Source organism: Megalops cyprinoides, chromosome 17 (genome assembly GCF_013368585.1).
Source record: "Megalops cyprinoides isolate fMegCyp1 chromosome 17, fMegCyp1.pri, whole genome shotgun sequence".
NCBI classification, from domain to species: domain Eukaryota; kingdom Metazoa; phylum Chordata; class Actinopteri; order Elopiformes; family Megalopidae; genus Megalops; species Megalops cyprinoides.
Genome location: NC_050599.1, coordinates 9,339,509 through 9,366,988, shown reverse-complemented (window position 1 = coordinate 9,366,988; position 27,480 = coordinate 9,339,509). Strand labels below are relative to the sequence as shown.

The 27,480-nt window shown below is 41.4% G+C and overlaps 1 protein-coding gene across 5 annotated transcripts in view; it reads right to left on the bottom strand.

Moving 5' to 3' along the window:
• LOC118791804 (DNA (cytosine-5)-methyltransferase 3A) overlaps positions 1 to 27,480 on the bottom strand; it is a 158,733-nt gene that overhangs the window by 62,316 nt on the left and 68,937 nt on the right. For all 5 annotated transcript variants that reach the window (XM_036549255.1, XM_036549256.1, XM_036549258.1 and 2 more), the window contains one exon: positions 3,189 to 3,235. In XM_036549255.1, coding sequence (XP_036405148.1) covers positions 3,189 to 3,235 — 47 coding nt within the window. The remainder of the gene's footprint in view (positions 1 to 3,188; positions 3,236 to 27,480) is intronic.

Below are 27,480 nucleotides of genomic sequence, written 5' to 3'. Positions count from 1 at the left end.
ACGTAGATTTCTTTGCCTTTATACCACTGCCGCACGTGTAGAATGACAGTTAATTTTAGAAGTCATTTTTTAACACTTGAGCCAGCCTCTGGAGGTGGGGGGGTGGGATTCTAATGATAGCAAGAGCAGTGAGATCTGAAGAGGGCAGGAGTGCCTGCCAGACTTAAGTGTTTCTGTAGTGTTCACAAGTGAAGGACCAACTCACGTTCAGCTTGGGCAGTTGCAGCGGGTGCCTACCCAGACTTCTCCCCTCCTACCTGCAGATCCGGGCCCCTCCCCCCCCCACACAGACAGCTGAGAAAGCAAAGGTCAAAAACAGCACTATGGCATGCGACTGCATTCATCAGCTTCTTAGTAATCATTTCCTAATCAGGTATCGAATGGAAGCGAACCCTCACGGCCTAGGGCCAGGCCATGGATTCATTAGGTGGAGTGGATTACGCCTTGGTAAATAAAAGACCCCTTCGGTCAAGGTTAATACAGGCTTTATAAGGTCAGCTTTAGGGTACTGGGAATGCTAAAAAGGCAAAGCACTCATCTGAGCCACTCTGTCTGAAAACAATGCAGATCATTCTGCAAGGGGGGCCAACAGGTGCAAGAGGACAAGAAGTTCTTTGAATTGCTCAACCAGAAACTACCCCGGCGACGCTTTGTTAAAACAACATCTCTGCTGGAAACATGCTACACACACTCTGTAGCATAAACCACAACTATGGGGTAGGTCATTCTGAAAAAACCTTCACATCACTTGATGTGAACGGGGGCATATTTGCAGCTAAAGTGTCACGTAAAAGCCTACCCAAGCTATTGTGACAGATGCCATTCAATGTCTATGTAACAAAACAGCACTGACTGCAGTAACCAAAACTGACGTGAACACGGCGCCACAAAAAACGAAGCAGAAAAAACCATCTTAGCAAAGCGGTTACTACTTGAATTTGAACAAAGTACTAGCAATCGGCAGACGCCATTTGAGGTTACAGGCCCCCTTTATACCTATGTAACAAACAACAAAGGTCATTTAGGCAAAGTTTCCACTGGGGGCTGAGAGTACACACAAAGAGCACATTGTTCAAATCAGACTGGTTATCAAGCATCTTCTCTTTTTATCTTTTGCTGTATTCTATTAACCCAACCTCTCTGCTCTGTCAGCTATAGGGCCCATGGTAAACAGTATGGCCAACATGGTTAACCTACATCCCAATAAACTAATACTGGTTTAATATTAACTGAGAGTCAACAATGGTAGAATTTCCATAGGAAATTAAAAGATTACCATATTAGAATTAATTTAAAAAACAAACAAACGTCTCGTATCTGCTGAACAATTTCATTTTTCTCAATGTAGATTAATGCAATATACTAGTATGCTTACCATATTTAATCAGACAGCACTTTCAATATGGGCATTGATTAAGATTAGTGCTTAAAACCAGAAAACATCTGTTTACACAAAAGCCTGACAGCTTTCAGTCACTATGACACAACAAAAGCTACACAGAGTCATATTGGGTAACTTGATTTAGTGACCAATAACATTCACAAGGGTAGTGATCATTGTAACATGATTGGCCAGATCCAAAGCCAATGACACAAATGATAAAGAATTATTATGCCACTGTCTGTGGGCCAGATTCATTCTTATGAAAATGCACTCTGTCCCGAACCTTTACTCATAACTTTAAGTCTTATTACAATGTCTCTGTACTTCAACGGTATTTCTCACTAATCGGAGCAACTGCTGAAGTCATGAAGTATCAGTATTACGAGGAAAGTACTCTGTGTAAGTGTGATGATCAAAAGTACTTAAATCCATCTCTTAGTATCAGGGACGTAGTGCACTGTGGTGAGACTGAATCTGGGCCTAAAAGGCTACAGTGAAACTTGGGTAGAGAACACAGGACCAATGTCACACAAACAACAGAGGAACTGGAGAACATCAGAAGGAAGCAGGCATGGCTGTTCAAACAAACTTGAACAGACACAAACTGCACACACGCCATTTACAGTGACAGCAGTTTGTTACCAAATTAATAGAATAACAAAATAAAATACCACAGAAGTATTATAGCCATTCTGGGGTCACAGAATCCCATAAAAATGACCTGTCTGGACCAAGCAACAACGTACAAAAGTAAAAATGAATGCAATTTTTTTTTAATGAAAATGCAAACATTCAATAAAAGGGAAAAAAAGGCAAAAACCCTGGAGCCAATAGGGGAGGAGTCATATAAAACAGGATGTGGTTGGCCAAGAAAGAAAGAGTCATGTGATCACACTAGACTCTTCTGACTGGATCAAAAGCGAGCATTCTGTCACGAAATTTACGATCAGCAGATCGCAACAGAATAAAACTGATAGATCTGCATTCACTTGGACAATTTGCATTCAAGCTCTGTGCATCTCATCTCATCTCTTGAATGACGTATCACAGGAGCAGGCTGAAGCATCAACACAAAGAGAGCACGCTGGCTGAGCAGAGACATCAAAACCAGGAAGCTGCAATCCAAGCCTCAGAAAATAATGCAAGTGATGCCAATGTGTTAGCCTCAAAGCACTCTCATATGAGAACCGATCAAGTGGGAGTGATCCAGAAACAGCAGGTAAGAACTGGCACCCTTCAAGTTGCAAAATGTCAATCAATAAATCAATCAATCAGTCAGTTAGTCTGTCTGCCTTTAGTTAACATGGTGCTCTTAAAACAATAAGCACATCACAATGTTATTCTCAGATTCATGTAACAGGGGCATTTTACCTGACAACCAAACATATGTCAGCTCTCCGTTTGCTGAGTTAATTGAACTCCGAAGCCAAGGTTCCATCTGTCTGTATTGAAACTGGTGGTGCTGCAATAGTCTCAGTTCTGTTCTCTGAGTCTGAACGCTTGCGAACTGCACCAGAGACAGTGGCCCACTTGGATGTTCAGTTAACTCAGAGAAGACACCCACGAAGGAACAGCAAGCAGCAAAGTCAGTTAGTGAAGGGCATTTCTGTAACTGAAGGGTGTCAGTGCTATTGACCGCTGCCACACAGGTGTCTCAGTTAGACGCTGCAGTGGAACGCAACCCAAGAAACCAGCGTGTGATGCGTTGGCCGAGCGAAAGTGCAGGGGGATGTCGCAGCATGGAGTGGGACGGGGGGGGGGGGGGGGCGCACAGCACAGCACAGCAAAATCAGGGCCTCCTTACCTCCGTCCGGACCGACTCGGCACTGCTCTCTTCCTTCTCCTCCACATCTGAAAGACAGGAAAAGGCGAATGAGTGCACCCCGCAGGGCGTCTCCACCTTTCCACTGGCACATAAGCGTGTACCAGGCATGATCAGTACCATTTCGTTCGTACGAAAATAATTTCATCACTGCTTTCATCTTGACAAAGCGTAAGTGTCTTGGTGATTACATTACATTATTGGCTTTTAGCAGACGAGTTTATTCAGAGGGACTTACATCGGTTACAGTTTTTTACAGTGTTATCTATTTACACAGCTGGATATTTACTGAGGCAGTTGTGGGTTAAGTACCTTGCACAATGGTACTACAGCAGCGACCTAGCAGGAAACTGAAGAAGAGTTCTGCTCCTTAACCACTATGCTATACTGCCGCCCCAGTGGTCCTATGAGTCCTTCATGAGAAAGTGCACATCCTAAACAGGTGTGCTTTTAAAGTGGATATATCAGTTCCCTGGGTCATGGCCAACATACCTGTACAGGTAACATAGCCTATGCACATTTGTGGTCATTGAGCTTAGTCACATTTCTCTCACTGTAAAGCACTTTACAATCTGTGAAAGGTGTTTTATAAATGCTATACATCAGTGTTTCCTAAATGTCTCCTGGAGGACCACTTGTCCTGCATGTTTTAGACCTCTCCCTGCTCCAACACAGTTGATTTAAATGATCAGTTTGTTATTAAGCAGCTTCAGGAGTTCATAACGAGTTGATCATTTGAAATAGATGTGTTGGAGCAGGGAGAGATCTAAAACATGCAGGACAAGTGGTCCTCCAGGAGAGGTTTGGGAAATGCTGTTATACATTATTGTTATTGAGCATTTCCATATAGGGACATTGGACAGACTTCTACCCTCAGTATGTGATCAATCACAGCACAATCAATCACGAGCAGACAAATCAATCACAAGTCAAAGAAATACCTTGCAGGCGAAGTGAGGACCACATACAACTCTATCCCACAATCACCTTTGGATTATGTCATTATGTCACTCTGCCCTAACTCACATGAAGGAATATGAGGAGGACTGTCACAGTAACACTAAAAGCACTTAATTACATTCCATCTGAAACACACAAAGGACACATGTAATATAATAAACAGACCTTATTTTGCTGATATGTCTTTTTGCAGTACATGCAGTCAAAGTCCAATTAAACAAGGGAGTTAATCTTACTGAAATACCAATTTTTGGGATTCATAAAAATAAAAACGCCCCCATATACATATTCATATGTATTAGTGAACTTTTGGACAATATGCTGTGCTTTTCAAAGTAAAGGGTATCTTTTCCAAAGTAACAGTGAGGATCACATGTACACCATCTCTACAACCCTGTCACCACTTCACAAAATTTGCCTCTCTGTACGACATCAATACAAGCTTTAAACTCTTGCTATTCCTGTGTGTTCCTCGAAGTGTGTTGCCTTCTGCTGGGCATCGAAAGGCTGTCCAAGGCTGCAATTCCAAATGCAGTGTGTGAATGCAGCTTGCTGTATATTTGCTTTCCTCCCAGCTTAGTGAAAAGTGGGTCACTTGGAAATCGGGCCCTGGTAAAAATCCATCTTTTATCCGCAGCGTAACGGAGGCTCTAACTACCAGAGACTCAGAGTGTGACAGTGAGGGAGAGAGAGAGTGTGTGTGTGTGTGTGTGTGCGCGTGTGAGTGACAGAAAGAGAGGGAAAGGGAGAGAGAGAGATGTTGATGATTAGTGCCTCAGTGATATACAGCCAGCACTGGATTATACTTTCACACGGCACTAAATATCACGGATGTTCATTATTCATGGGGGGGAGGGGGGGCAGGGAGTCATTCTTTCAAATCTCTTTAAAAAGTATGAGGTATGATTTCTATATTTAGTCTAAATAGGCACGTTTTTCCCAAACAATGACAGAGACATCATTATCCTTCAACTCTATTAGACTCATACAGCATTGTCTAGCATAGACAAACCGAAATGAGCATTATGCACAAGTTCTAAAGGCCCCTAAAATTAATGTCTGCAGGGGCTGTCAGGGGCTTTCAGGACAACAGACACAACGTTCCTACGACCGAAAGGCATCCTGATTTCATATCATTTTGTATCTGCTAAACAGTGATAATTATAATAAACAGTCGCTGGTTATTATATCCAAAATTCTAGAAGTATTTAAATCCAAAATTGTAGAAGTATTTACAGGTAATATCCATTTATTAGCAAGTGTGTGTCAATAGTAAACACCAAAATGTAACATTTTTTCTCTACAGTTTACAGAATTTTGAAACTATTTATTACAGTTTTTCTTGTCCATGTGACAACGACTCTCCAAGTGGATAACTACAGCTGACTGCACGGTGCACTTCTCTGTGAACAAACTATACAAAAAGAAGAGTAAGTACACTCCCGTACTGTGATAGTAATCGCTCAGTTTTTTTCCGTGGGGAGACGAGGGCTGTCTTGCATCTGCGACCTGTATCTGATATTGCTTCGCTTGGAAACAAAGGAGGCCTTACCTGTGCTGCATTTAGCTGTCTGTGACACAATGTGATCGCCCAGGAGCTTAAAACACCGTCTTTCCTCTCTTGTCTTATCGCTGAATCAAACCTCGCTTGTCAAGATTTCAGTTTCTTCGGGGAAAGCGAGACAAAAGCCGCTGGCTAAAAATAACAGAGGGAGCAGGGACTGTTTCCACCCCACCCCACCCCCCCGCGTCTTTTTTATTTTTTGTTGCTTTTTTGTAATCAGCGCCATGACGCTACACCACAGTCTCCCATAAATTTCACTGCCATTCAATAAGCACGATTAAGGCTGACATTATTCACAATTAATCCAAATAATGTTCACCTTTCGGAATAAATGCATGCTGTAGGGCAACTATGAAAAAATGTTTTAAGACACAGAGTAAAATAATTACATACACGGGGAAATAAGCATTTGTTTAATAAATTATTTACTTCCGTATTTATTGTTGGCTTCTGCTGAGAAATCATTTGGTCAGCTATGGCTCCAACTGGCCACAATAGCACCACTGGTGTGAAAGCATAAAGTACACAAAGTACACAAAAACTTTGGCACAGATCTTAAAAAACGTGTCATAATGTCTTGAGGACAAACCGTATTTTTAGCTCATGCATCACACAGACACAGCGTAACGCAGTGGTACTTCCTGTGTTTTGTTGCAGGGCAGAAGAGTGCTTCGTTTCTTCGAATGAAGCAGTCAGAGAGCAGGCACATGTATACAGTCCACATGTACACATCAGTGGAAACAACACTGATGTACAACAAGTGAAGACCACCTGCATGTTAGCTTACCTGCCAAACATAACCCGTATCACTACTATGGACTTACAGCATTAAAAAACCTTTCACCACTTCAAGCATGCATTTTGAGGATGCTAACTAATGCATGCATTTTAGCCCCTTTTTTGGGTCAAAACAATGACCCAAAGTGGGTCTTTGTTTTTTGCCCTTGTACGGTTCCTTAATTAAGTTAATTAATGCATCCTTTTTTTTCCATTGTTCAAAACTGCCTGTCTCTGCCGCTGGGGCGCGGGAGGAAAAGGCTCACGTTAGCATAATAAACAGCCTGTCAGGAGAACCGACAAAGACATATTCAACACAAGAAACCATCGCATATGTTCAGGGGTCTTTGGAGAACAATGATAGGAAAAAAACAAATTAAAAATAAACCCAAGCTTTTACCTTTACACAAATGTGAATATGGCACACGAGGCCTAACAGAAATGCGACTACTGCATTTCAAAGGTCAAAGGGGACAAGACTATGGATGAGAGAGACAGGAGGTCCCGAGTGGCTCAGTGATCTAAAGCACTTGCTCGGAGCACAGGCAGAGCCCTATGGCCCAGGTTCAACCCCAGTTGTGTCATTAACCAACCATTGCTGGAAGCCCACAGATGTGGTTCAAACTGGCTTCGTTCTGATGGGGTTGGGATGGCAGGTTTTACCTCATCGCTCTGTTCTTGGGCACCCTGAGAGTCGTGAGGCAGCCATGAGCCACTCAGATGACACAAGTTGAGACGTGCCTGTCGTCCAATCAGAATTTACTTCGCTGCATTTGCTAACCCCAGAACTCCTGCACGATCCTGAGATTGTTGCACTGAGATGAGCCTAATATGCAATTGGCGATTCCAAGTTAGGGGGTGCAAAAAGGGGGAAAAGCATTACACAAAGAATTACAGTAGCCAAGTGAGGCAAAAGCATTCAATAATAGTTACCGGATTTTTTGGCTTTGTTATTTGCGGTTCAACACTCATTAAAGCGTTGGGTTGGAATCGCAAAGAGGAACTGGATTAAGGGGAGGAAATTTTCGCTGAGATTTATGGAGTGTTCAAAGTTATGCGTCGGCTATTTAAAACAGCAGGGCCGATCGCAGGGCCCGAGAGCGCCCGGGAGCTCCTCGGCTTTTTTTGTGAGTGCACCGATGCCCAAAAAGTGGAAAAGCGGTAACGTCACCCGTTGTTGTTGTGTTTAAAAAAAAAAATGAAGGAATGGCACACAAGGCAGAGAACAAAGTTGAGTTTTAAACAATGGAGAGGATCCAGAGAGGCTGCCAGAGCTATGATGGCCCTGGAAAGGCGCCAAGTTTACTTTAGCACATGTCACGCCATGACCTTATATCCCCTCCCATGAGCTGCAGCTGTCTATGATTACTCTCATTCCTGCACTCCGACGCTCAGGCAGAAAAACACTGGAGCCCTTGTGTGTCCCCCTTGTTCTCCGGTACAGTCCCCTCCGTGGTTTAAACTCACGGGACCGAGCCGCAGCGCTCAGCTCTGCGCTAAAACGCGGCGCTCTCACATCCACACCTCATCGGCCGTAACGACGTTTTGTCTGAGCCCTTCTCGTCACACTCCGTCCGCATTCATTTTGAGTTCAGAAAAACAATATTAAACACCGAAGCATACAGACACACCAAATGTCACACTGCAAACTCAACCGAAAAATACGGGATATGGAAATATGGAATAAATATGGAATAAAAGCTATGGAATAGAAAGGTATGGAATAGAGAAGCTGAACAGGACCTGCAAAAGTATGCCCCATCTTACTCCAATTATTATGACATACTAACTGCACATAAATATGCATAAAGCACATACTGCATTGCAAAGGATTCCCAATACACTGCAATGAAAACTTAATCTAATGATGAATTCAGAATCATTATTTGTCAGTGATATTCATAAATATTTAAAACTGCCGCATTTATATTTAGAAGTGCATTAAGCACCCAGACACTAAACAGACATACCACAAGAGAAATGGTAAAAGGTAAAAAAAAGTAAAAAAACAAAACAAAAATAGGTGACAAGTCATTTGTACACTTTCGAGGAAATCAGAGTCTGGTCGTACTACTCTTCTCTGGTATGAATTACATTCTTGAGGTCAGTAAACTGCCAAGGGGTGTAATGCATTTTCAAACAGCTCCACTCTCCCTTGGTCGACAATGCAGACGAGGGTTAGCCAGAGTGTATGGAGATAACCCAACAGAAACAGCAGTGCGGCACTCTTCCAGCCCTTGTTGAACTCCACTCAATTTAACGGCCAAGGAGCAAGGATGGACAGAGCGGTTCGCTCTGCGTACACAAACAGATCACAATCGCAACGCAACAATACAGGTCACACTGACGTCCACAAAAGGCAGTCTCTCTCTCTCTCAAAATGGTTCTAAATGACTCCTCTCCACTGTTCATTTCATCAATCACTTTCATTACTTCTTTAAAAGGGCGGAGAGATTGTTTCATACAGAAACCATGTGGCTCCCATGAGTGAAAATTAGCTGATTTCCTGGGCAGTTGGGATCCACATGACTCAATGTGGGGCATAATTGTTCATGTGTGGCGCAACATACCAGAAGGCATTGTGAAGAGTGTACAAACTGGATGACTGCATCTTCATTCTGCGGGCTGAGATTTCAGTAAAAATGCTCTGATGAACTCTTCCAAGCACTACAAATTTGTAGCTAGAACATCCTGATGCAATTGCTAAGACCAGCCCTTGGAATTACTAAAAGCATGGTCACAGAATGACAACACAAATGGCTCCTTTCTCTCTCTCTCTCTCTCTCTTTTGACGCATTCTCTTTCTCTGCTGTAAACTGTGTCAAAACCAAAAGCTGCTTCTAAACCATGAATTAATCAGCAGTATTTCTCAAACCTGGACTGTTGTCAGAAGCCACTAAATTTCATTGCTTCACTGCACTGTACATATTTGATATTACTGTTTACTTTACAGTACATCGGTTTACACTGTACACATCAGTACACTGACATTAAACAAACAAGTAGCTTTTCCACAACATACACTGTCTAAGAGGTGGCATAAATTACACCCCATTCTTTGTCTCAATATCTTTATTAGCTTCTTAGCTAATAGCTTAGCTTCTTAAAAAGAACTCTTCAAAAACCTTAAATCTAGCCGAGTGTACAAAACCGAAGCAACTAAAGTCCCAAAGCTGCACTTCCACTCTCTTGCCTGATAAGATAAACCACAAGAAACATTCTTTCACTCCCATTCCTTGTGAGCGTAAGATTGAGAATCCAAGCCTGGATTCAGTGGGAACGACCCTTGGGCAGAAATTAACCAGGCTCTTTTGTCTTGTTTGCACCATAAGAAATAAATAAAGCCTTTGGATCCCGGGGTCATTTCAGGACAGCGCACTCTGCTTGGATTACAGTGCCTTCACATCCTGTGAGATTCACATATAAAACACCCATGGGCAGTCTCCCAAATATCCGCGCATGTCATGTTTGCATATTTTCCAGTGCCAGCGATGTCTTTTTTTAACTTGTTTAATGTGGATATTATCAAAGCATCAATACTAGATGGAATGGAAATGTTGGACACAGAGGGTTTGAAGCACAGCCCTCTATCCCACATGGAAATTGTTAATTATTTATGATTGTTTAGCTTGAAACAATGCCAGCAAAACCAAAGAATAGATGTTTCCCACCAAAAAGAAATTATTACTTCAAAGTTTCAACTGCAGAATTGTTTCATAAAGACTGACAGCACAGTCTTTATGGTCACACTTTATTCTAAGGGCCTACTTATACTGTTAGAAAACAGATGATGAATTATTACATGTTATGTTACTTATGTACAATTTATTTTTTAAAGCAGGAGCAATTTTGAGCAGACAGTAAATGTGTAGAATTACTGTTTTTGTAAAATTATTTACACACAGTATTTAATGAGTAATAACATATTTATGAATTGTTTTCTAACAGTATCATATAAACAGGCCGCAAAAAATAAAGTGTGACCATCTTTACAATAATGACAGAATGATACAGCAGACGCCACAAACTACTGCCAAAGATACTGTTTTCTTATCATATTTTATATGAATTCCTCAGCTTGGGCAGTCTCTCAAATGTGTCATTGTGTTATGCCAAGTTCATTTGAAAATATTGGGATTTTTGCTTGAGATTCTGTAAAAATCTGGAATTCATGAAGCAATTTAAAGACATTTAAACAATGGACATGTTTCTATGGCACCGCACATACAGTTCCTCTTTTCATAAATATGCCTACATGTTTTCGATGACATCACTGTCTCTAAAAGGGGAAGAACACTTTATACAAACCAATCTCTGTACTGTATGTAAAACATCAAATACACCTTTCCAAAAAGAACAAGAGTTAATACTTACAGGTAGTAGGTAAAGTAATAGCAGCTATGACAAACAAGGGACCCACTGACTTGAATATCTTAGTGCTGTAACATTTCATTGTTTAGAGTAGATCACCACAATCTGGTCCACACTGGATGTTCTTTGAAGACTGAGCAATGCGCCCACTCAGCGCTTGAGTTACTATGGTACTACCTGAATATAAAAATGTCTTGTATATTGCCAGTTTTCTAGTTTAGGTTACACAGTGGCGAAAGGATCATGGATCAATGTATCAGTGTATCAGCTGGTGGGTTGATGACATATCCCAAGGCTTGAGATGACACGCAGGCTATGAGTCAACAGCTCACATCTGCCGGCCCACGAAGGAAGCCATGTCATTTCTCCCAGTACTCCTACCTGCTAGTGCTGCCAAACTAAGAGTCAGCAAGACGCCTTTCTTTGCATTTCCACTGACACCACCGGAGGGGCGCTTTCCTTTCTTCAAAATGAAGGAGCAGGAGGAGGGCCATTTTCGCTGCAGGTGAATCTTTTCGGATTGGACCTGCCTCCACCCGGTAATTACTATCCGCGGGGTGCGGACGGATTCTCTCTGGGTCAGCGTACTGAAGGAGCAAGAGGCATCTCAGCAACTGAGAACTGCTAACATGATGGTGGGCATGTAACGTAGCTACAGTTCATATTCATTTTCCATAATTAACAAAGGAGCCTTTCACCTGCATCACAGCAAATATAATTCTGAAGGAGATGGTGGGATTAGTGGTGGATTGCGGACCCTAGTTGGACCTATTTCCTTTATTCAAAAAGAAATATTACAGAACATTGGACAGGATGCACACTCCAACCCTAATGCCAAGTCCAGACATGAACCAAACCCTTACAGCCTTATTTGGAAGACAAAAGCTACACTACACACATAGTAAGTCTTTAGTCTGTATAAAATTCCTGAAATTAGTCTTTTGAATACTGTGACACTTAAAATAACAAAATATATGACAAAATAAATTCTTACCTATACCATGATACAAGAAGGTAGCCACAGCTTAGTTTAATTCTGGTGATACCATTTTGGCACACTTTGTCCTCATCTGTGTATATCTGATACAGCAGAGATTTGCTTATTTCATGGTTGTATGGACAGCTCTCAAGTTTTAATGCATTTTTTTTTCACAAATTAGAATGGTCTCACTGTATGCCTCTACACAATCAATGTAGTGATGCACAAAACCAACAATAATGCAGTCGTCTTTATTTCTGATTACTGCCTTACCAGCCACTCTTACCCAGTGTGCCTTGTATGGCTTACATTTTACATACACTATTACCTATCTATACAGTGGGTTGTTCAATTGAACCATACACATACCCCCCCCCCCCTTCCCTTTGATTTAAATATTCAAAGCACAATAGCTAAATTCTCCATTTTAAACTGTAAATGCCATCAACTAGGTACTTATATACTGTACAGTGGCTATGAAATGGCCGCACTCTAGAGGGACACACGGACAGGCATAGGCATTATTTCAGGGCAGGAACTATGTAGATCCACTGATCTTTGTATTATACGGGTGGGCTGACAGTGGACACAGATTATTAGACTGAGGCATGCACATAATGTAAGTGAGTGTTGGCAGATCTTTGCGGTGTGTTCTGTAAACTGAAGCCCATGAAGTGGCAGATCATCTTAGATACCAACGCAACATGGGCATAAATATAAAATGCCACGGATGAATAAACATAGCAACAGGGGGTCTCAAGAACTACCAGCGTGACTTTGCAATCTCTCCAGACTCTGGTGAAATTCTCTGAAAGTAAGCCACGGCTGAAACACACTATACAGAGAAGGCAGTCAATCACAGCACATGCTACATGGTGCACGTTTTTGCCAGAATTCGACTGACAAGCAGCTTAACCCCCTACGGTGAAATTTTACAGCCATAACTAATTTTCTTTTTGTTGAATAGGCCTCTTGGTATGCTTTCGTTTCCCATTGGCGCAATATATTAAAGTTGAAACTGTCTGCAATGCCGTAAAAAACACTTACATCAGATTTGCTACATTGATTACGTTTTACCTGTCAAATCTTAATTTCTGTTATTTCTAACCTGATTTGTTTAAAACTTGGCTTTACTAATTAACTACATGACTTTCCTGTTAAGGTGTCCAGAAAAGTTTACAAGGGAACATAACTCCCAATGATCACACTGACCCCTTGACTTTATCAATATTTGCACATAAATATGGCTCACACTTGAATTCAAATGCAACAGTATGGCAAATACAGCAATAACATAAAAAATAATTGTGTTTGCTCTTTATAAAAATGTTTAATAAATCCACGGGTTAGACCACTGGAAAACCATCCAATTTACATCGTTTAGCTTTATGTCGTATTTTCACTGAATGGATCACCAATGTACATCAGCAACTACCCAGAGTAGAAACAGTTTAGTATTCTATTAAAAGAGGCTGAGAAATAAAGGTGGATGTGAAAAAGAGGACAGAGAAGCTGGGGGATCAGAAAGCAGACAGTCAGTTTTCACAGATGGGGCAGCTCCTTAGAGCAAGAGGAAGGATGTCGAGATCGGAAAGGATCAAGAGACAGAACTGCAGAGAGCTAGCAACGGACAACTTGTTTAAAGTTTTTTTTTTGAGGTGGATGGCTGCAAAGAGACAGGATGGTTATCTGAAAGATTTGAGGTTTCAAGATTCAAGTTTTTTTTTTTCTTGAGGAAGAAGTTTTTTGAAGACTTTAAGGAAAGTCAGTCGGACAGCAGAAATGAATGAGCCTTAAATGAATGAGGGCTAATGAGAAAAGAAACTGGAAGTGAGCAGGGGAATGATCCATTTGGGGAAGATGAGTGGGCAGAGGAGCTTAAAAACAGGGGATACTGTAGGTGTACAACATAGACATCAGAATCAAAGAGGTGGAAGTCCTAAAACAGGTCAAATTCTGGTCAAAGTTTCCATTTCTCCAAAGTACCCATTTGAACAATGCAGTACTACTCCATGCAATGGAAAATGCAGAGTACTGAAGAGAGCAATAGTACGACATCAGAAAAATAATTTCCACCAAGCTTTGGCACCTACAATGAATGCCAAAAGAATGAGGATCAGCATACATTCTCCTGAAGATTACTGGCAGGGATGGTGTCCAATCACAGTTTGACATGGGTGTGTAAAGAGACAAGGGTTCTAATAGATTTCTACACTTCTGGTCACAGTGATGCTGTGCAAGTCTATCATACAGCACCACTCTCATGACCACTGTTTTCTGGGGTAAATAAGGTGTTACTAAAGACAAGCGGCATATTCAATTCTGTACACATGTGTGCACCAACACAGTGCAGCGGTGAGTTAAAATTGTATCTGACTCCAAAGTTGCAAGTGTATGGAGCCAATGAAAGGAAAAAGCATGAGTCATTGTAAGATTCAGAGGCTTTAAGAGAAGAGGTCTTAAAAAAGGAAAATTCAACAGTATAAAGAAAGGAAACGAGGACTGGAAAGGTGTGGGGTGACCAAACTGAGATAAAAAACAAAGAACAAATTAAATAAATTGTTAGTGTTGCTTCAGACATGCATACATAAAGACATACATACATACATAAAGGTCAGAGCGGAGGAAAGTGAAGAGAGGAGAGCACGATCTGAAGTATTTATGCTAACTTCACCATCTGTGAGCACCCTGCCTAATGTGCATATTTTCTGATACTAAAGCTGCTTTGGAAGCTGCAAGAAAAGGCTTTACAGTGCTTTTTACATTGGTTTCAGTGCACTTGGTTCCACGCAATAATCAGCTTGACCTATGATGCACCTGTGGCCTGCTGGTGAGGCAGAGGCAGGGATTTGCATTTTGAATCAGTTTCAAACATTTCCACGTTTCAAAACCTTTCCACATTTCAAAACCTTTCCACGTTTCAGACCTTTACACGTTTCAAACTGTTCCACGAACCTGACGGCTCAAACTTCCACATGACTAAGACCAAGACCTCAGAATCAAACAGTGCCATTTCTCCAATACTCAGGCTTAGCCAACCACTGTTTCCATTGTGTTTTAGAAAAAAGGGCGATCTGCTTCCTCGCTGTGGGAGAAACACTAAAAACGAAACCTGCCGGACAAAAGCCGGCTGAGAGGAAGGGGTGGATTTAGATGCAGTAATGATTGACAGCGCGCAGAGTGAACCGTCAAGCAAGAGGAAATGCATATATTTGCTGGCCCTTTTTCAGCGATTTCAATATCGCTTTCACATTCTTCCACATTCCCTCTGAGCCAGGAAGTCTCCCATGCATGAAGGGAGGTAAACATTCCACGCGGTTTAAATCTGACACAGCCCTGAGATCAAAAGCCACGGAGAACTCACAGAGTTTATTTGTCAACACAGCTGAAATGTGAAATGGGGCAGGCAGCGATGAGGTGGGGTGTTTAGGAAACGGGACTTGAAACCAGAAGGCCTTCCAGGTAAAGATCTTGCTCTTGGACCTTTGAGCAAGGTAATGAACTGCTTCAGTAAATATCCAGCAACCAGTACAAATGGATATGTCACTCTGGATAAAGGTTCTTTGCACAACAAATAATGTCATGAAACACAAATGCATGTCCGGTCAGCACTGTTAGGTAGCTCAGGGCCCCCTGGTTTGCAACTAGATGCTGGGAGGTTCAAAATCCATGTGAGGCATAAGATCAAGTCTCAAATCCCTACCTGAACTACTCTGGCATAAATACAGTTTTCTGAATGGGTTATACATAAAATAAATAAAAAAAAACTGTAAATCAGTGAATGTGAGCAAGTGATTACCTACATAACCAAAAGTCAGTAGAGACCTTTAATCCTGAAACACACCGCACTTTCTTCTACTGAAGGCTGGAACACATTATTCACAATGGAACTTTATACTACTTTCTCCAGTAAACAATAATGACTATATATACTGCACATATATGACACACACACAGTACAGCAAGGATTTAAAATATTTAAAATACGTTAAAATAAATAAATGCTTTGAAATTTTATGCATATTGACATCTGGAATACACATTTGGGATTATAAAAAATGGGGAAAAAAGGGATCAAACTCCGCAATCAAACATATGACTTAATATATTTGAGACATGACAAGAGAAAAGATAAATGCAACCATGTGCTTAGTTTTTTGTCAATAATAGCTATATAAAAGGTCTGAATTCACCTCTGGTTTGTATAACCCGGTAAAAGAGAAATAATTTATAATTATGTCATCCACATATCAAAGGCATGAACATTTCTCCAATTTACATATACCTAAGCCAGCATGCACCAGAATACAATGAGCACACCCTCACAATGCCTATTACTGTAATGCCCCACAGTCTAATTTTAAGGAAGAGCTCTGAAGATGACATAATTTATTTTAAGCGTGGGTCCTAAGTGGTAAAAGAAGCTACACGTCATTTTGTTTCAGATCATATTCCAATGCTAAACAAAAAAACTGAAACATCACTGCATAGGGAAACAACGACACAGCATGATAGCACTCAGGGAGAAAAAAGACAACCACATTTTGTGTTTTCATTCAAAGTGTACCTGCGGCTGAACTGTGCTTCACTTCAGAGGACTGGCCAGAATTCCACATGTGCTTTGTTTTTTTTAAATTTCCATTTGTGGTTTCAGCAGCAAAAGTGACCGAACTGTAGCCCCCAAAATGCCGGCAGAATGCAGCAGTATGAGGTCAGGCTGCTATGTGGGACTATTCTGTCACAAACTCCTGGTGTAGCGAGAGCCCTTCCAAGGCCAAAAGTTGTCTCTCTCAGGCCTCTCCACCTCTGTCTTTGTGTTAATTCCTCTCTCTAGCACAATGGGAATAGGTTGCTAAATAGCCAATCCATGAGGTAAAGGGGTTTTGTTCTCCTCGTTCCAGCTGCCAAGGTCACTGGGTTTGCGAGAAGGGTTGGGTTGCATTCCCCCGCTGAGAAATACGTGCCAATTGACAGCGTTCCAACTCTCGAGCGCTGAGTGTTCTGCCCTTCGAGCTACCCACTGCAGCTCAAAAGCACTACCCGATATCTCTGCCTGTATTTACCATGCTGACAGCCAGGGTGATATCAAAATGAAATAAATATTCTCACTCTTGCCCTCATTTATGAGGCCAATCTTGATTTGATTATCTTGTGCGAAGCGTTTCTGCACACGTGTGGACCTTCTGTTAGTTTAAAAACTCTGCATGTCCTGTAACTGTTATTCAACCCCTTTTTTCTTTCACTCTCATTCTCCTCTCAGACACTGTCCATTCTATTTTAGCTCCTGCTATTGCAGGCTGTATATCAGTGTTTGTGTGTAAGTGTGTCTGTGTGTGTGTATGTGTGTGTGTGTGTGTGTGTGCAACCAAGTTATGTGTGCTCAAGTGTGTGCTGTGTGTGACAAAGAGAGAAAGTGTGTATGCGCTTGGACTGCATTTGCATGTGTGACAGCATGTGTTTGTAGGAGTACATACATCTGGGTTTGAATTCTTGTGTGTGTGACAGTGTATGTTTTTGTAGGAGCGCACAGATGCACGTTTGAATGCTATTGTCAATATGAGAGTTTCTGTAAGAGTGTCTGTCTGTGTGTTTTTGTGTTTCAATAGTGTGTGCGAGTATGTGTTTGTGAGTGTGTATGAGAGCGTGCATGTGTGTGTGTGTGTGTGTGTGTGTGTGTGTGTGGGTGTGGGTGTGTGTCCCTCTCTGCAGTGCAGTGCAGTGCCAGGCCATGAGAGCGCAGACAGGATGAGGTCTCTTCTCTCTTACACCCCAGCCTGTGCCAGAGACATCTGATATCCCCTGCAGCCGCCAGGTCCCTCGGAGCCCCGGCCCATCCTGTTTTCGGCGCTCAGCTTGCCCCTCACCAGAGCGCCCCAAGACAGAAGGGCTGCTCCGGACAGCCCGGGAGGGAACCGGGCCAAAGCACACCCCTCGTCGCTCTGGCTTTTCAGTCCGGTAATGTCAGATTTGGGAGTCACTCCAGCTTTCTTTAAAAGAAGAGGCCCTTTGAAACCCTCAGATTCAGAATGTTTGTTTGCCATTTTCAGCGTCTGCCGCGATAACACAGGCCACAAAATTTTCACTTCTCTACAGACATTCTCAGTCCCTAACTTCAGCAGATGATCATATTCACGTCTTTTCCCCTGTCATATGGCACAACTGCCAGATACAGTGTGCTGATGGTGTAAAAGTTTCAAAGCGGCCACAGTTCACTCATTCAACCTTTTATTATCTTATGAGAGAAGCTGGAACGGTAAAGTTTTTGTTCAAACTTTGTCTCTGTGAGAGAATGTTTCACACCTTATAAACACTATATAACTAATTCACTATAACTCACTACAACAGTAAAAAAAACTATGCATGGATAGTGGGATGTTGTTCAGAACTACTTGTTACAGCAAAGTTTATTACTGGGGGTAGATCAAAACTAACAATTTAATGTGTCAGTGTTACTATGGTATAGCTTTGTATAGCTTGACTTGGCAGCAAGGAACAGTATGGTAGCTAAGTATACATATTACACACTGCAGGTAGTGTTTTTTACAATTTATTAAAATATATTTTGGAGACCCATTTAGTAGGCTGTACTTCATGACGTGTGCTACATGACTTTACAGAGAAAAGCTGACAGTAATATGCACAATGATGATTAAAAACCAGGGGTAGGGAACAGCTTCAACATAGACTGGGTAAATAAACAGCAGTCTTAGAAAAAAAAACTGGGTAAATAAAGAGCAGTCAGCATAGACCGGGTAAATAAAGATCAGTCTCAGCATAGACTGGGTAAATAAAGAGCATGGGTAAATAAGAACAGTCTCAGTGAGGACCAGGTAAGTAAAGCGCAGTCTCAGCATAGACTGGGTAAATAAAGAACAGTCTCAGCATAGACTGGGTAAATAAAGAGCAGTCTCAGTGAGGACCGGGTAAGTACAGACCAGTCTCTGCATAGACTGGGTAAATAAAGAGCAGCCTCACCATACACTAGGGAAGTAAAGAGCATCAGGCTGTGAACTGGGTGAACACAGTGCAGTGTCAGAGTGACCTGGGTGAATAAAGAGCAGTCTCAGCGTACACCAGGAGGAAGAAAGGTCTGTCCAATGTGTGTACCGGGATGGGACTGAGCACTGCCTCGGTGTGTGGCGAACTGGGCCCAGCGCCATTCTCTTCGTGCCCCTGTCCTGGCCTCCCCACCCCCGACGGATGAGCTCCCTGCCCCCCCCACCCCCCCCCCCACCCCTCCCCCGGCTCGTAAACAGAGGAGCTCCGGCCCAGACCTGGTGCGTCTCCAAGCACAGGGCCCAGCGGGGGCAGCCTGCCAGCAGAGCACTCTGCTTCCCGGCGCTTCTGCACAGTGCTCATCAAGGTCACTGCTGTCTCAGGCTTATCCTATTAAAGCAGTGGGCACCGAGAGGAGGGAGGGTGCGGGGTGCAGAGGAGGGAGACCAGCTAATTGATTTGTTTAATCTCCCTCCTGTTTTGGGAGACTCAGTCACTTTAAAAGCAGAATTTTTTTTTCTCTTTCCCCCCACCGCCATATTTATCTGCCGTCTTTTACTATTATTGCCTGTCCTTTTGTTGCGACTCAACTGGGTCAACAGAAACTAATTGGATTCTAATCCTGTTTTTTCAGCACTAAAGCTGTGGGATCAGAGCTTGGTTTTTCCCCTACCTGTCACCCATAGAGTCACAATCCCGTGGCTTCACAGCAATATGTGCCCAAAATGGCGTCTCACACTCTGTGTTGTGTGTATGTTTGTTTGCTTCTGTGTGTATGCATTTTAACGTTCTGGAGATTTTTCCTTTGCATTACTGTAGGGAAATAACATTCATAACTGTATACTGATCATAACTTAAAACTGTTATTTGTTTTGGAGTGCACGTTTTTAAAAAGGTAAAGGTAAAAGACACCGACTGGCTAGCAATTGTCTGCTGATTTCCTCATATGACTGGTTCAAGGGCATTGCTGTCTTGATCATGAAGTATTGGTTCCTTTCTGCATTTTAATTTCTTGATTTTCACTAGTCTTGGCATTCACCTACAATATGTACAATCACCTCTAATGAGTTGATCAAATTAATGAGCTGATGTTGTGCATATGCGAGTCACTCAGGTGTATCAGTCATGAATTATAAGTTAATTAAACTGATGCAAATATTCAATTGATATACAAATCTAAACATATCTATAAATATTACATACATTTTTTCTAAGAACATAAATGCAGAGGGTGTTCATAATGTAAATTAAACCATTTTGATAAGAAATAGTGGAAATGAAAGACTAATAGCACTTTATTACAGATAAAATCCCACTTTTTGAGTGAAGTATAGATAAATGGGGAATGGAGGTCCAGAGGAGTTTCCCAATAAAGATTGTGCTGTAGGGAAAAGAGGGCTAATGAACTGTAGTGTTTGAGTCATAAATTAAATGCATTATAAATCACTGATGAAATGCTTTCTAGGGTTTACTACCTTAATCTTAAACAAAGGCCGGGTCTGAATTACATGCAGTAATTCATAATCATTCTGGCTGAAGGGGTGACATTAATTTACTTTATGTTTACTTAGATGTAAAAACAATGCATCATATATTTGTCTTCATAATTAAACAAAGATGTACATTTTTCTTCAGGCAATGTAACCATCTGGCTCACCTATGCATTTGAAGTGATTAGGAGCAGTCCTTTTTATTTATGTGACCGACATTACAATGTCCTGCCACCAATAAGTATAATACTCATAACACATCTTCGCATACTGTCTTTTAAGGCGATTTCAAGCACTTTCCAGACATACTGTTTCTGAAACAGGAAAATTTCCAGACCCAGCCTAAAAGTTCAGTTCCACACACCCCGCAACTCCCAGTCTACCTGCCCACAGGGGCAGATGTAGGGCTGGTGTGTACGCTGACTTCTTCATTAATTAATTAATCAACCCAGTCATAAACAGCGTTTGGCCCTTTTTGATGAAATTATACATTACAATTCAGGACTGATCATACGTCCCAAGAGCTGCTCTGCAGCTATTGAAAATATCACATTGCACTTGGTCAGAACAACCAGGGTGATTACAGTAACCTGGATTCAGCTTTTCCTTCAGCATTTATGCTGTGTTTTTATATCTTGGTCTGAGTCCGGCCTAAATTCTGTCAGCTCACTATCAACATGACACTCAGTGTGACCTAACTGGGCTGAACAGATCACGTTGTGTTTATTTGGGCATTATAGACTGAAGAATCAGGATTTTTTTCAAGCCAGTCCCTCGATGAGTCATAGGTACCAATCTCCAAGGATAGTAGCAATTAATATGTAATAAGATGTAACAGACTTTCTAATCGCTGGCACAGTTTTACAGTTACAGTGTTTGTGTGTCCAAATACACCCGTTTTGTAAGAGGCCCAGTGATCTCTATGATAAAAGTAAACTTGCAAACCAGCCAAAAATAAACTCACATTCATGGAACCAATAAATCATAGATTTAAAGGCATACTGCTAAGACATCGGTCATATGCATATTTTTTGCCTGCGTTTTGTAAAAAACCAAAAAAAAAAAAAAAAAAAAATGACCTGCTCCCTTCAAAAATATATGTTGGGTAATCTGACACCATACTGGAATGAATTCTTGTATTTCCTGCCTATCAGCGCTCTTGTTGTCAAGGGCCCTGTTTACAGCATTAGGCAGAACACAGAATCTGTCTCATATTACTCAAGGCCGCATACCTTCTGACCCTGTAGCGTTTCTTAAGCGATCCTGCCAAAACTGAGAGATTCAACTCAAAGCAACTTGCCATTCCTCTCCACGCAGCTCTGACGGTAATCTGAAGTCATTAATTTGGGGAGAAATTGTGCGCTTCGTATTATTTAGGAATACCCACCCCCTGTTTAGCATCATTGACTTTGGTAAACATGCATTCCAATAACATTACCAGATTGTATTTGCCTAAGATAATTCTGTTTATTTGTAAGAGGACACAAGACTAACAGCATAGCATTGATTTTTTTGGAAAACAAGATGCTGTTAACAAGTACGGCAATTTTATGATATATTATAATAACAGTTAACATCTTTACAAGAGCTCATTAATACAATTCTGGGTGATCAGTAACATCATAGGTCGGCTCCCTACACTCAAATGACAACCAGTAATATAAAAACCCTTGTGAAATTGTTGAGGAGAAACATCAGGCCAGATCCCATACTGACATTATGAGAATGAGAGATAGAAGTCTATAAGGTCAGTTTAACAAGCAAAACATATTTTATCTGTGTTTTTCCCTGATGTCCAAATACAAATAACAGAAGTAGGGGAGTTGGTGCAGTCTGTACGCAAAGGTTCAATAAAAGAAAACAGATTGGAATGTGGAGCAAGAGTCACACGTGATCGATGGCAGCGAATAACAGAAAATACACTCCGTTCATGCACACTGCAGCCATTTCCTGCTGGGCCCCTTCCACCCTAGAAACACCTGCATTAAACCTACAAGAGGGACAAAGGCCCTCAGTAAATTCAATAGTAAACCTGGGCTATAAACAATAATGACTCCATTTTTCTGTCAGGGTTAAACATTGGTTTTGGCAGCAGTTCAGACTGTAGGAGAGAGTTCAAACACGATACTGTACTGCACTGAGACAAGCCTCTAGGGGTTGTGGGATTGCTTTAAATGTACTGTACATACACCAAAGTCCCTGTTTTGTGAAGCATTTTAAGATCAAACGGGCACAAATATAGCCTCTATTCACGGTGAGTCTTGGTCACATCCAGCTCTCTTTTCCCTTGACCACTTCAAGTAAAATGGTCCCTCATTTAAAAAAAAAGAAAAACATGATTCTTACAGTCATTACAATTTCTAAGATTCAATTAGAGTGTAACCACGGAAACATCAAGCATTTCTGTGTATAATTTTTTTATGTGTGTGTGTGTGTGTGTGTATATGTGTTTTGGCGGGGGTGTTGTTGGGGGGAATGTGTAGGCCGTTACCCCGTCCAGTACATCAAGCATCAGCAATATTTCGGGTGGACTCACAAACACAGAGTTAATGAAGCAATCATGTTGTTTTTTCTTTTTTTTTTTGGGGGGGGGGGGGGGTTGTTTTTCTGCCTGCATGCCAGTGCAACACCAATTTCAGCGCCGCTTTCTGGGGACTTCCCAGTGACAATTGCTAACACGGTGAAGCGTGAAAGCTGTCACTTGTCAGCACCGCACAGCGTGAGCCACTGGAGCCGCGGCTCGCCGCCACAGAGCCTGCAATGCTATCGTGCTTCCGTGGGACGCGACTCTACAGAAGAGGGACTGCCCTCCTCTCTGGAGGATGCACATCCACCTCCAAATAATGCATACATGCTAATGCATTAATTTCAGACACATATTACACATCCACCTCCAAATGAAGCATACATGCTAATGCATTAATATCAGATATATATTACACATCCACCTCCAAATAATGCATACATGCTAATGCATTAATATCAGATATATATTACACATCCACCTCCAAATAATGCATACATGCTAATGCATTAATATCAGATATATATTACACATCCACCTCCAAATGAAGCATACACACTAATGCATTAATTTCAGATACATATTATACATCCACCTCCAAATTATTCATACATGCTAATGCATTAATATGAGATACATATTACACATCCACCTCCAAATAATGCATATATGCTAATGCATTAATATCAGACACATATTACACATCTACCTCCAAATGAAGCATACATGCTAATGCATTAATATCAGATACATATTGCACATCCACCTCCAAATGATGCATTCTGCAATGTAAGATGTAATTAGTGTATGTTCTGTACATTGCTCTTTGCAATGTGTACAACAAGTCACGAAATATGTGTACATTGTTGCCAGGGTGTAAAAATCATTGGTTAAATTTTATCATGTAACTGAGAAAGACATCAATAGCGACTGATGGCATATCATCAGTAGTGCAACCTGAGGGCTCCGATCCTGCAGTGCATAAAAGATGCATGCTTTTAAATCTCTTTGCAGTGGTCCTGCCTGCTTACCACCCTCAGTTCTGGTTCTGGCTTTTTTTAAATCCCAACAGCCATTCCACCCACTTGCATTTCCGCAATCAGCACATGCTACAAAGCATTAAAATGGCAGTGGGTTTACCGACTGATGTACCAATCCCATACCCTGTGCTAGCATGGATTTTTCACACACTAACCAAACAAGCAATCACAAAGAAAGGCGTTGTCCAGTTCTGTTTTGTTCTGTCCTGTTGAGTTAACTCCCAGAGATTTCTACCCACAACACGTTTAACAACGCAGAAATACATCAAATTGTCACTGCTGAATACGTGTCTTCAGAGAGTTCAAATTGGGCACTTTTAAAAAAGTGAAGTGTCGTGGTTCCACCACATGAACTAATTGGTCTGTATCCTTGTTCATCGCACATCTAGCTAATTGCTGAAATGCATTCACACTGGAACCAAATAAAGATGTAAGCCCTTGTGATTTTCCAACGCAGTGGGGTATCCTAGGAAACCTAAGCACCAATGCGCCAAACATCAGCCATATTTAGGTGGTGGTAGGGTGTTGGGGGGGATCAAGCAAAGGCAACCAAGAAACGTCTTTAAAAATGTCTTACTAGCTATAAAATGATACACTGTGTACCAAAGGCACAGCTGACAGCTTCTTGACAGGCGAAACACGTTTATTTGTCCTTGAATGACAATAAAAAAAGGTAAAGGCCTTGCTCCCTATTTTCTTAACTATGGATTTGTGTTTAGACATTTTTGCTGGAATGAATATCACCTTTCCTTTGGCCTTCACCATGATATACTGTCAAATCATATCAACACAAATAGATGTGTATTAACACTTTTGAAATACCGTTCCTGTAGAAAGAAAGCACCCAACACATTTGATTATTTGCATTGCTGTATGCTGTTAGTTCCAGCTCTTCTGTTTTTTTCGTCATCTGAAAATACACAAGGCTGACTTTTCTCTCCTGAACCACCGACTTTTACCTGATGCATAAAGCAACTTCAATGGCTGACTGATTTTTCTATTAAGCTGGAGAATGGGGCCGATTTCCGAGCGGCAGATATGGAAGGTCGCAGTAACGAGGGAAAGGAGAGGCACTTTATAGAGAATGGCCTTTCGCCTTCCACTCGAGAGAGAAAACAAAAGGAGTCAGGTGGCAGATTAAGACAGTCACACGCACACACACACACACACACACACACACACACACACACACACACACACACACACGCACACACACACGTGTGCGCACAGCCTCCCACACTCACCCCTAAACACACTCCACAATGGAGGGTCAGGCTTCTGAGAAACTATAAAGAGGTGTGAACAAAGGCCTTCCACTGGAATGCTTAAGAAACAAAACTCAGTAAAAATTCCAGACTAGAGTGTTATGAATTGATCTGTGAAAGACAAGACAGTAATTCCAAAGAGCTTTTTTTCCCCTATAAATGGAAAAAGAGATTTTTCAACAAAGGATGGAGACTGTATCAAAAGTTTATCAGAAGTGTCTAAACCTGGCCTTCTGGAACCCATACTCTTTAAAGCTCTTTGATTAGCTATACACTAGCCATTTTAAATTCTAAAACCACATACTATCAATTTCTCCATATTCCATACAGAAATTAAGGCTGAGCACCCTGTGTACAAAATGCCCACCCATGACTTGAAACCGCAACCTTCTGGTTATAGGTCCAGTTTCCTCTACACAATTTAAGACTGCTGTCTTGATTCTGTAATATTTGTAGAAGTCACTGCGGGTTACTCTTGAGTTCAAATGAATGCAGACTGTTGTTTTCCAAAGCTGTACAACTACAGATAAGGGCTTAGAAAAACACTGTATCAGCAGTCCATTGTAACTTTCCACACAAAATGTTTATGGATGTCAAAGTCTCATTGATTTACAGGCAGCGCCTAATGCACTGCTGTGAAGTGAAATATCAAAGAGCCTTTTAATACTTCTTAACTGTACTGTGTTTAAAAGCTCAAGAACAAACTGAATACAAATGACACAAAGCCCACAAACAGAGCTGTTGTGGAAATAACCTAACAAGAATTACATAATGATTTCTTCTTTCTTCAGCTCCAAGTATGCGGTTTTCCTCATCAGACACCAGTCATCCATTGGCCTTCACTCCCATATTAGGAGAATCATTGGCTGAGAAGAAGTGTGATGAAGCAGCAGACAATCAACTGATGAAGAAAAAAATTACAGTTTGTTTCAAGAGAGTTCATTTATGGAAGTGTTTAGGTCTGGTACTAAATTTGATTGCAGGCACAAATATATAACGTGCCTATGCCTAATTTAGCAGTACTGTATGAGCCATATACGCAAACATTTGGGTAACACTGTTGGTAAATTTGATGTGCTGTAAAGTCCATTATCCATGCACTGCCCATTGATTTTACATCGAGCTGCCTTGTGTCCCTTGAAGCATAAGGTACAAACTCTTCAGCCTTCAAATCCAGCGTGAACAACAAAGAAAAACCTTTGCAGAGAATGATTTTAATACTAGAAGCTGTGTGGAAAAACATGGTTTAGACAAATCAAAGGCAACTAGTCAAACTAAACTATACTGCTTGGCAACAAATTGCCAAAGCTGTGAGTGCAGCATGTACTGTGTATGTGACTTAGCCCGAGCCAAAAGGAAGTCCCCATGAGAGGAAAATCCTCCAACAGGCCTTCGACAACAAATCGAGGGCTGAGGGCTGCTTCATCTCCTTAAATAGATACTTAACGGGAACTGTAGTCATGTGATTTGTAGGGTAAATTTCAGAATGACAGAAAGCTCCACTGTAGTATTTAATGAAGTGAAATTGCACCTGCAGTATCTCACAGGTGTTTCCTAATGTCATGGCAGTCTCATTCATAGGCTGTGCAGGTGGCTTTTTTGTCAGTGGTTCACCTCTCATGTCCCCTGGCTGCAAAGGGATGCCATATTTCTGGGCCATGTAATTTAGGATACAGCAGGATTTATACATGACCTAAAGATGGCTGTGATGTCCCAAAGCAGTCCACACGCACCTGTTAAAGGTGTCTGTGCCCAAAAAGCTGAGGGTTGATTGCACCTGTATGCAGGGATAGCATGACTACAGTGAAGCCACTGCAAAGATTTGAGAGTATTTCTCCCTGGAGTCAGTGATTAATTATTACCCTCTCAATGCTCTCGGAAAATAAATCAGAATGGTTGCTGAAGACTACTTCCTAAATGCCACATTAGCAAAGTCTTCCAAAAGCACAAGATAAAGAATTTTGTCCAACCTACTTACAGTAGAAACTTTTTAATTGGTTGCACAATGATTATTTTACATGATTGTTAGGAATTGACACACACCATTCTGCCTCAGCAGACTACTACATATGTAATACTACTATAGGTACTACATACTGCTAATACATACGTGTATGTACTACATATAGTATACAATACTACTACATGTATTGTCCATATGAATGGTATGGCCACAGATCATTACAGATGCCAGAAGTCATGGTCCCTCACAATGACCACAGAAGAGAAAATGGTCAGAAAAACCATCAATCGCATCTGAATCTCCTGCTCAGTAAAACCTGAGTGGGCTTCGATGGAATGCACAGAT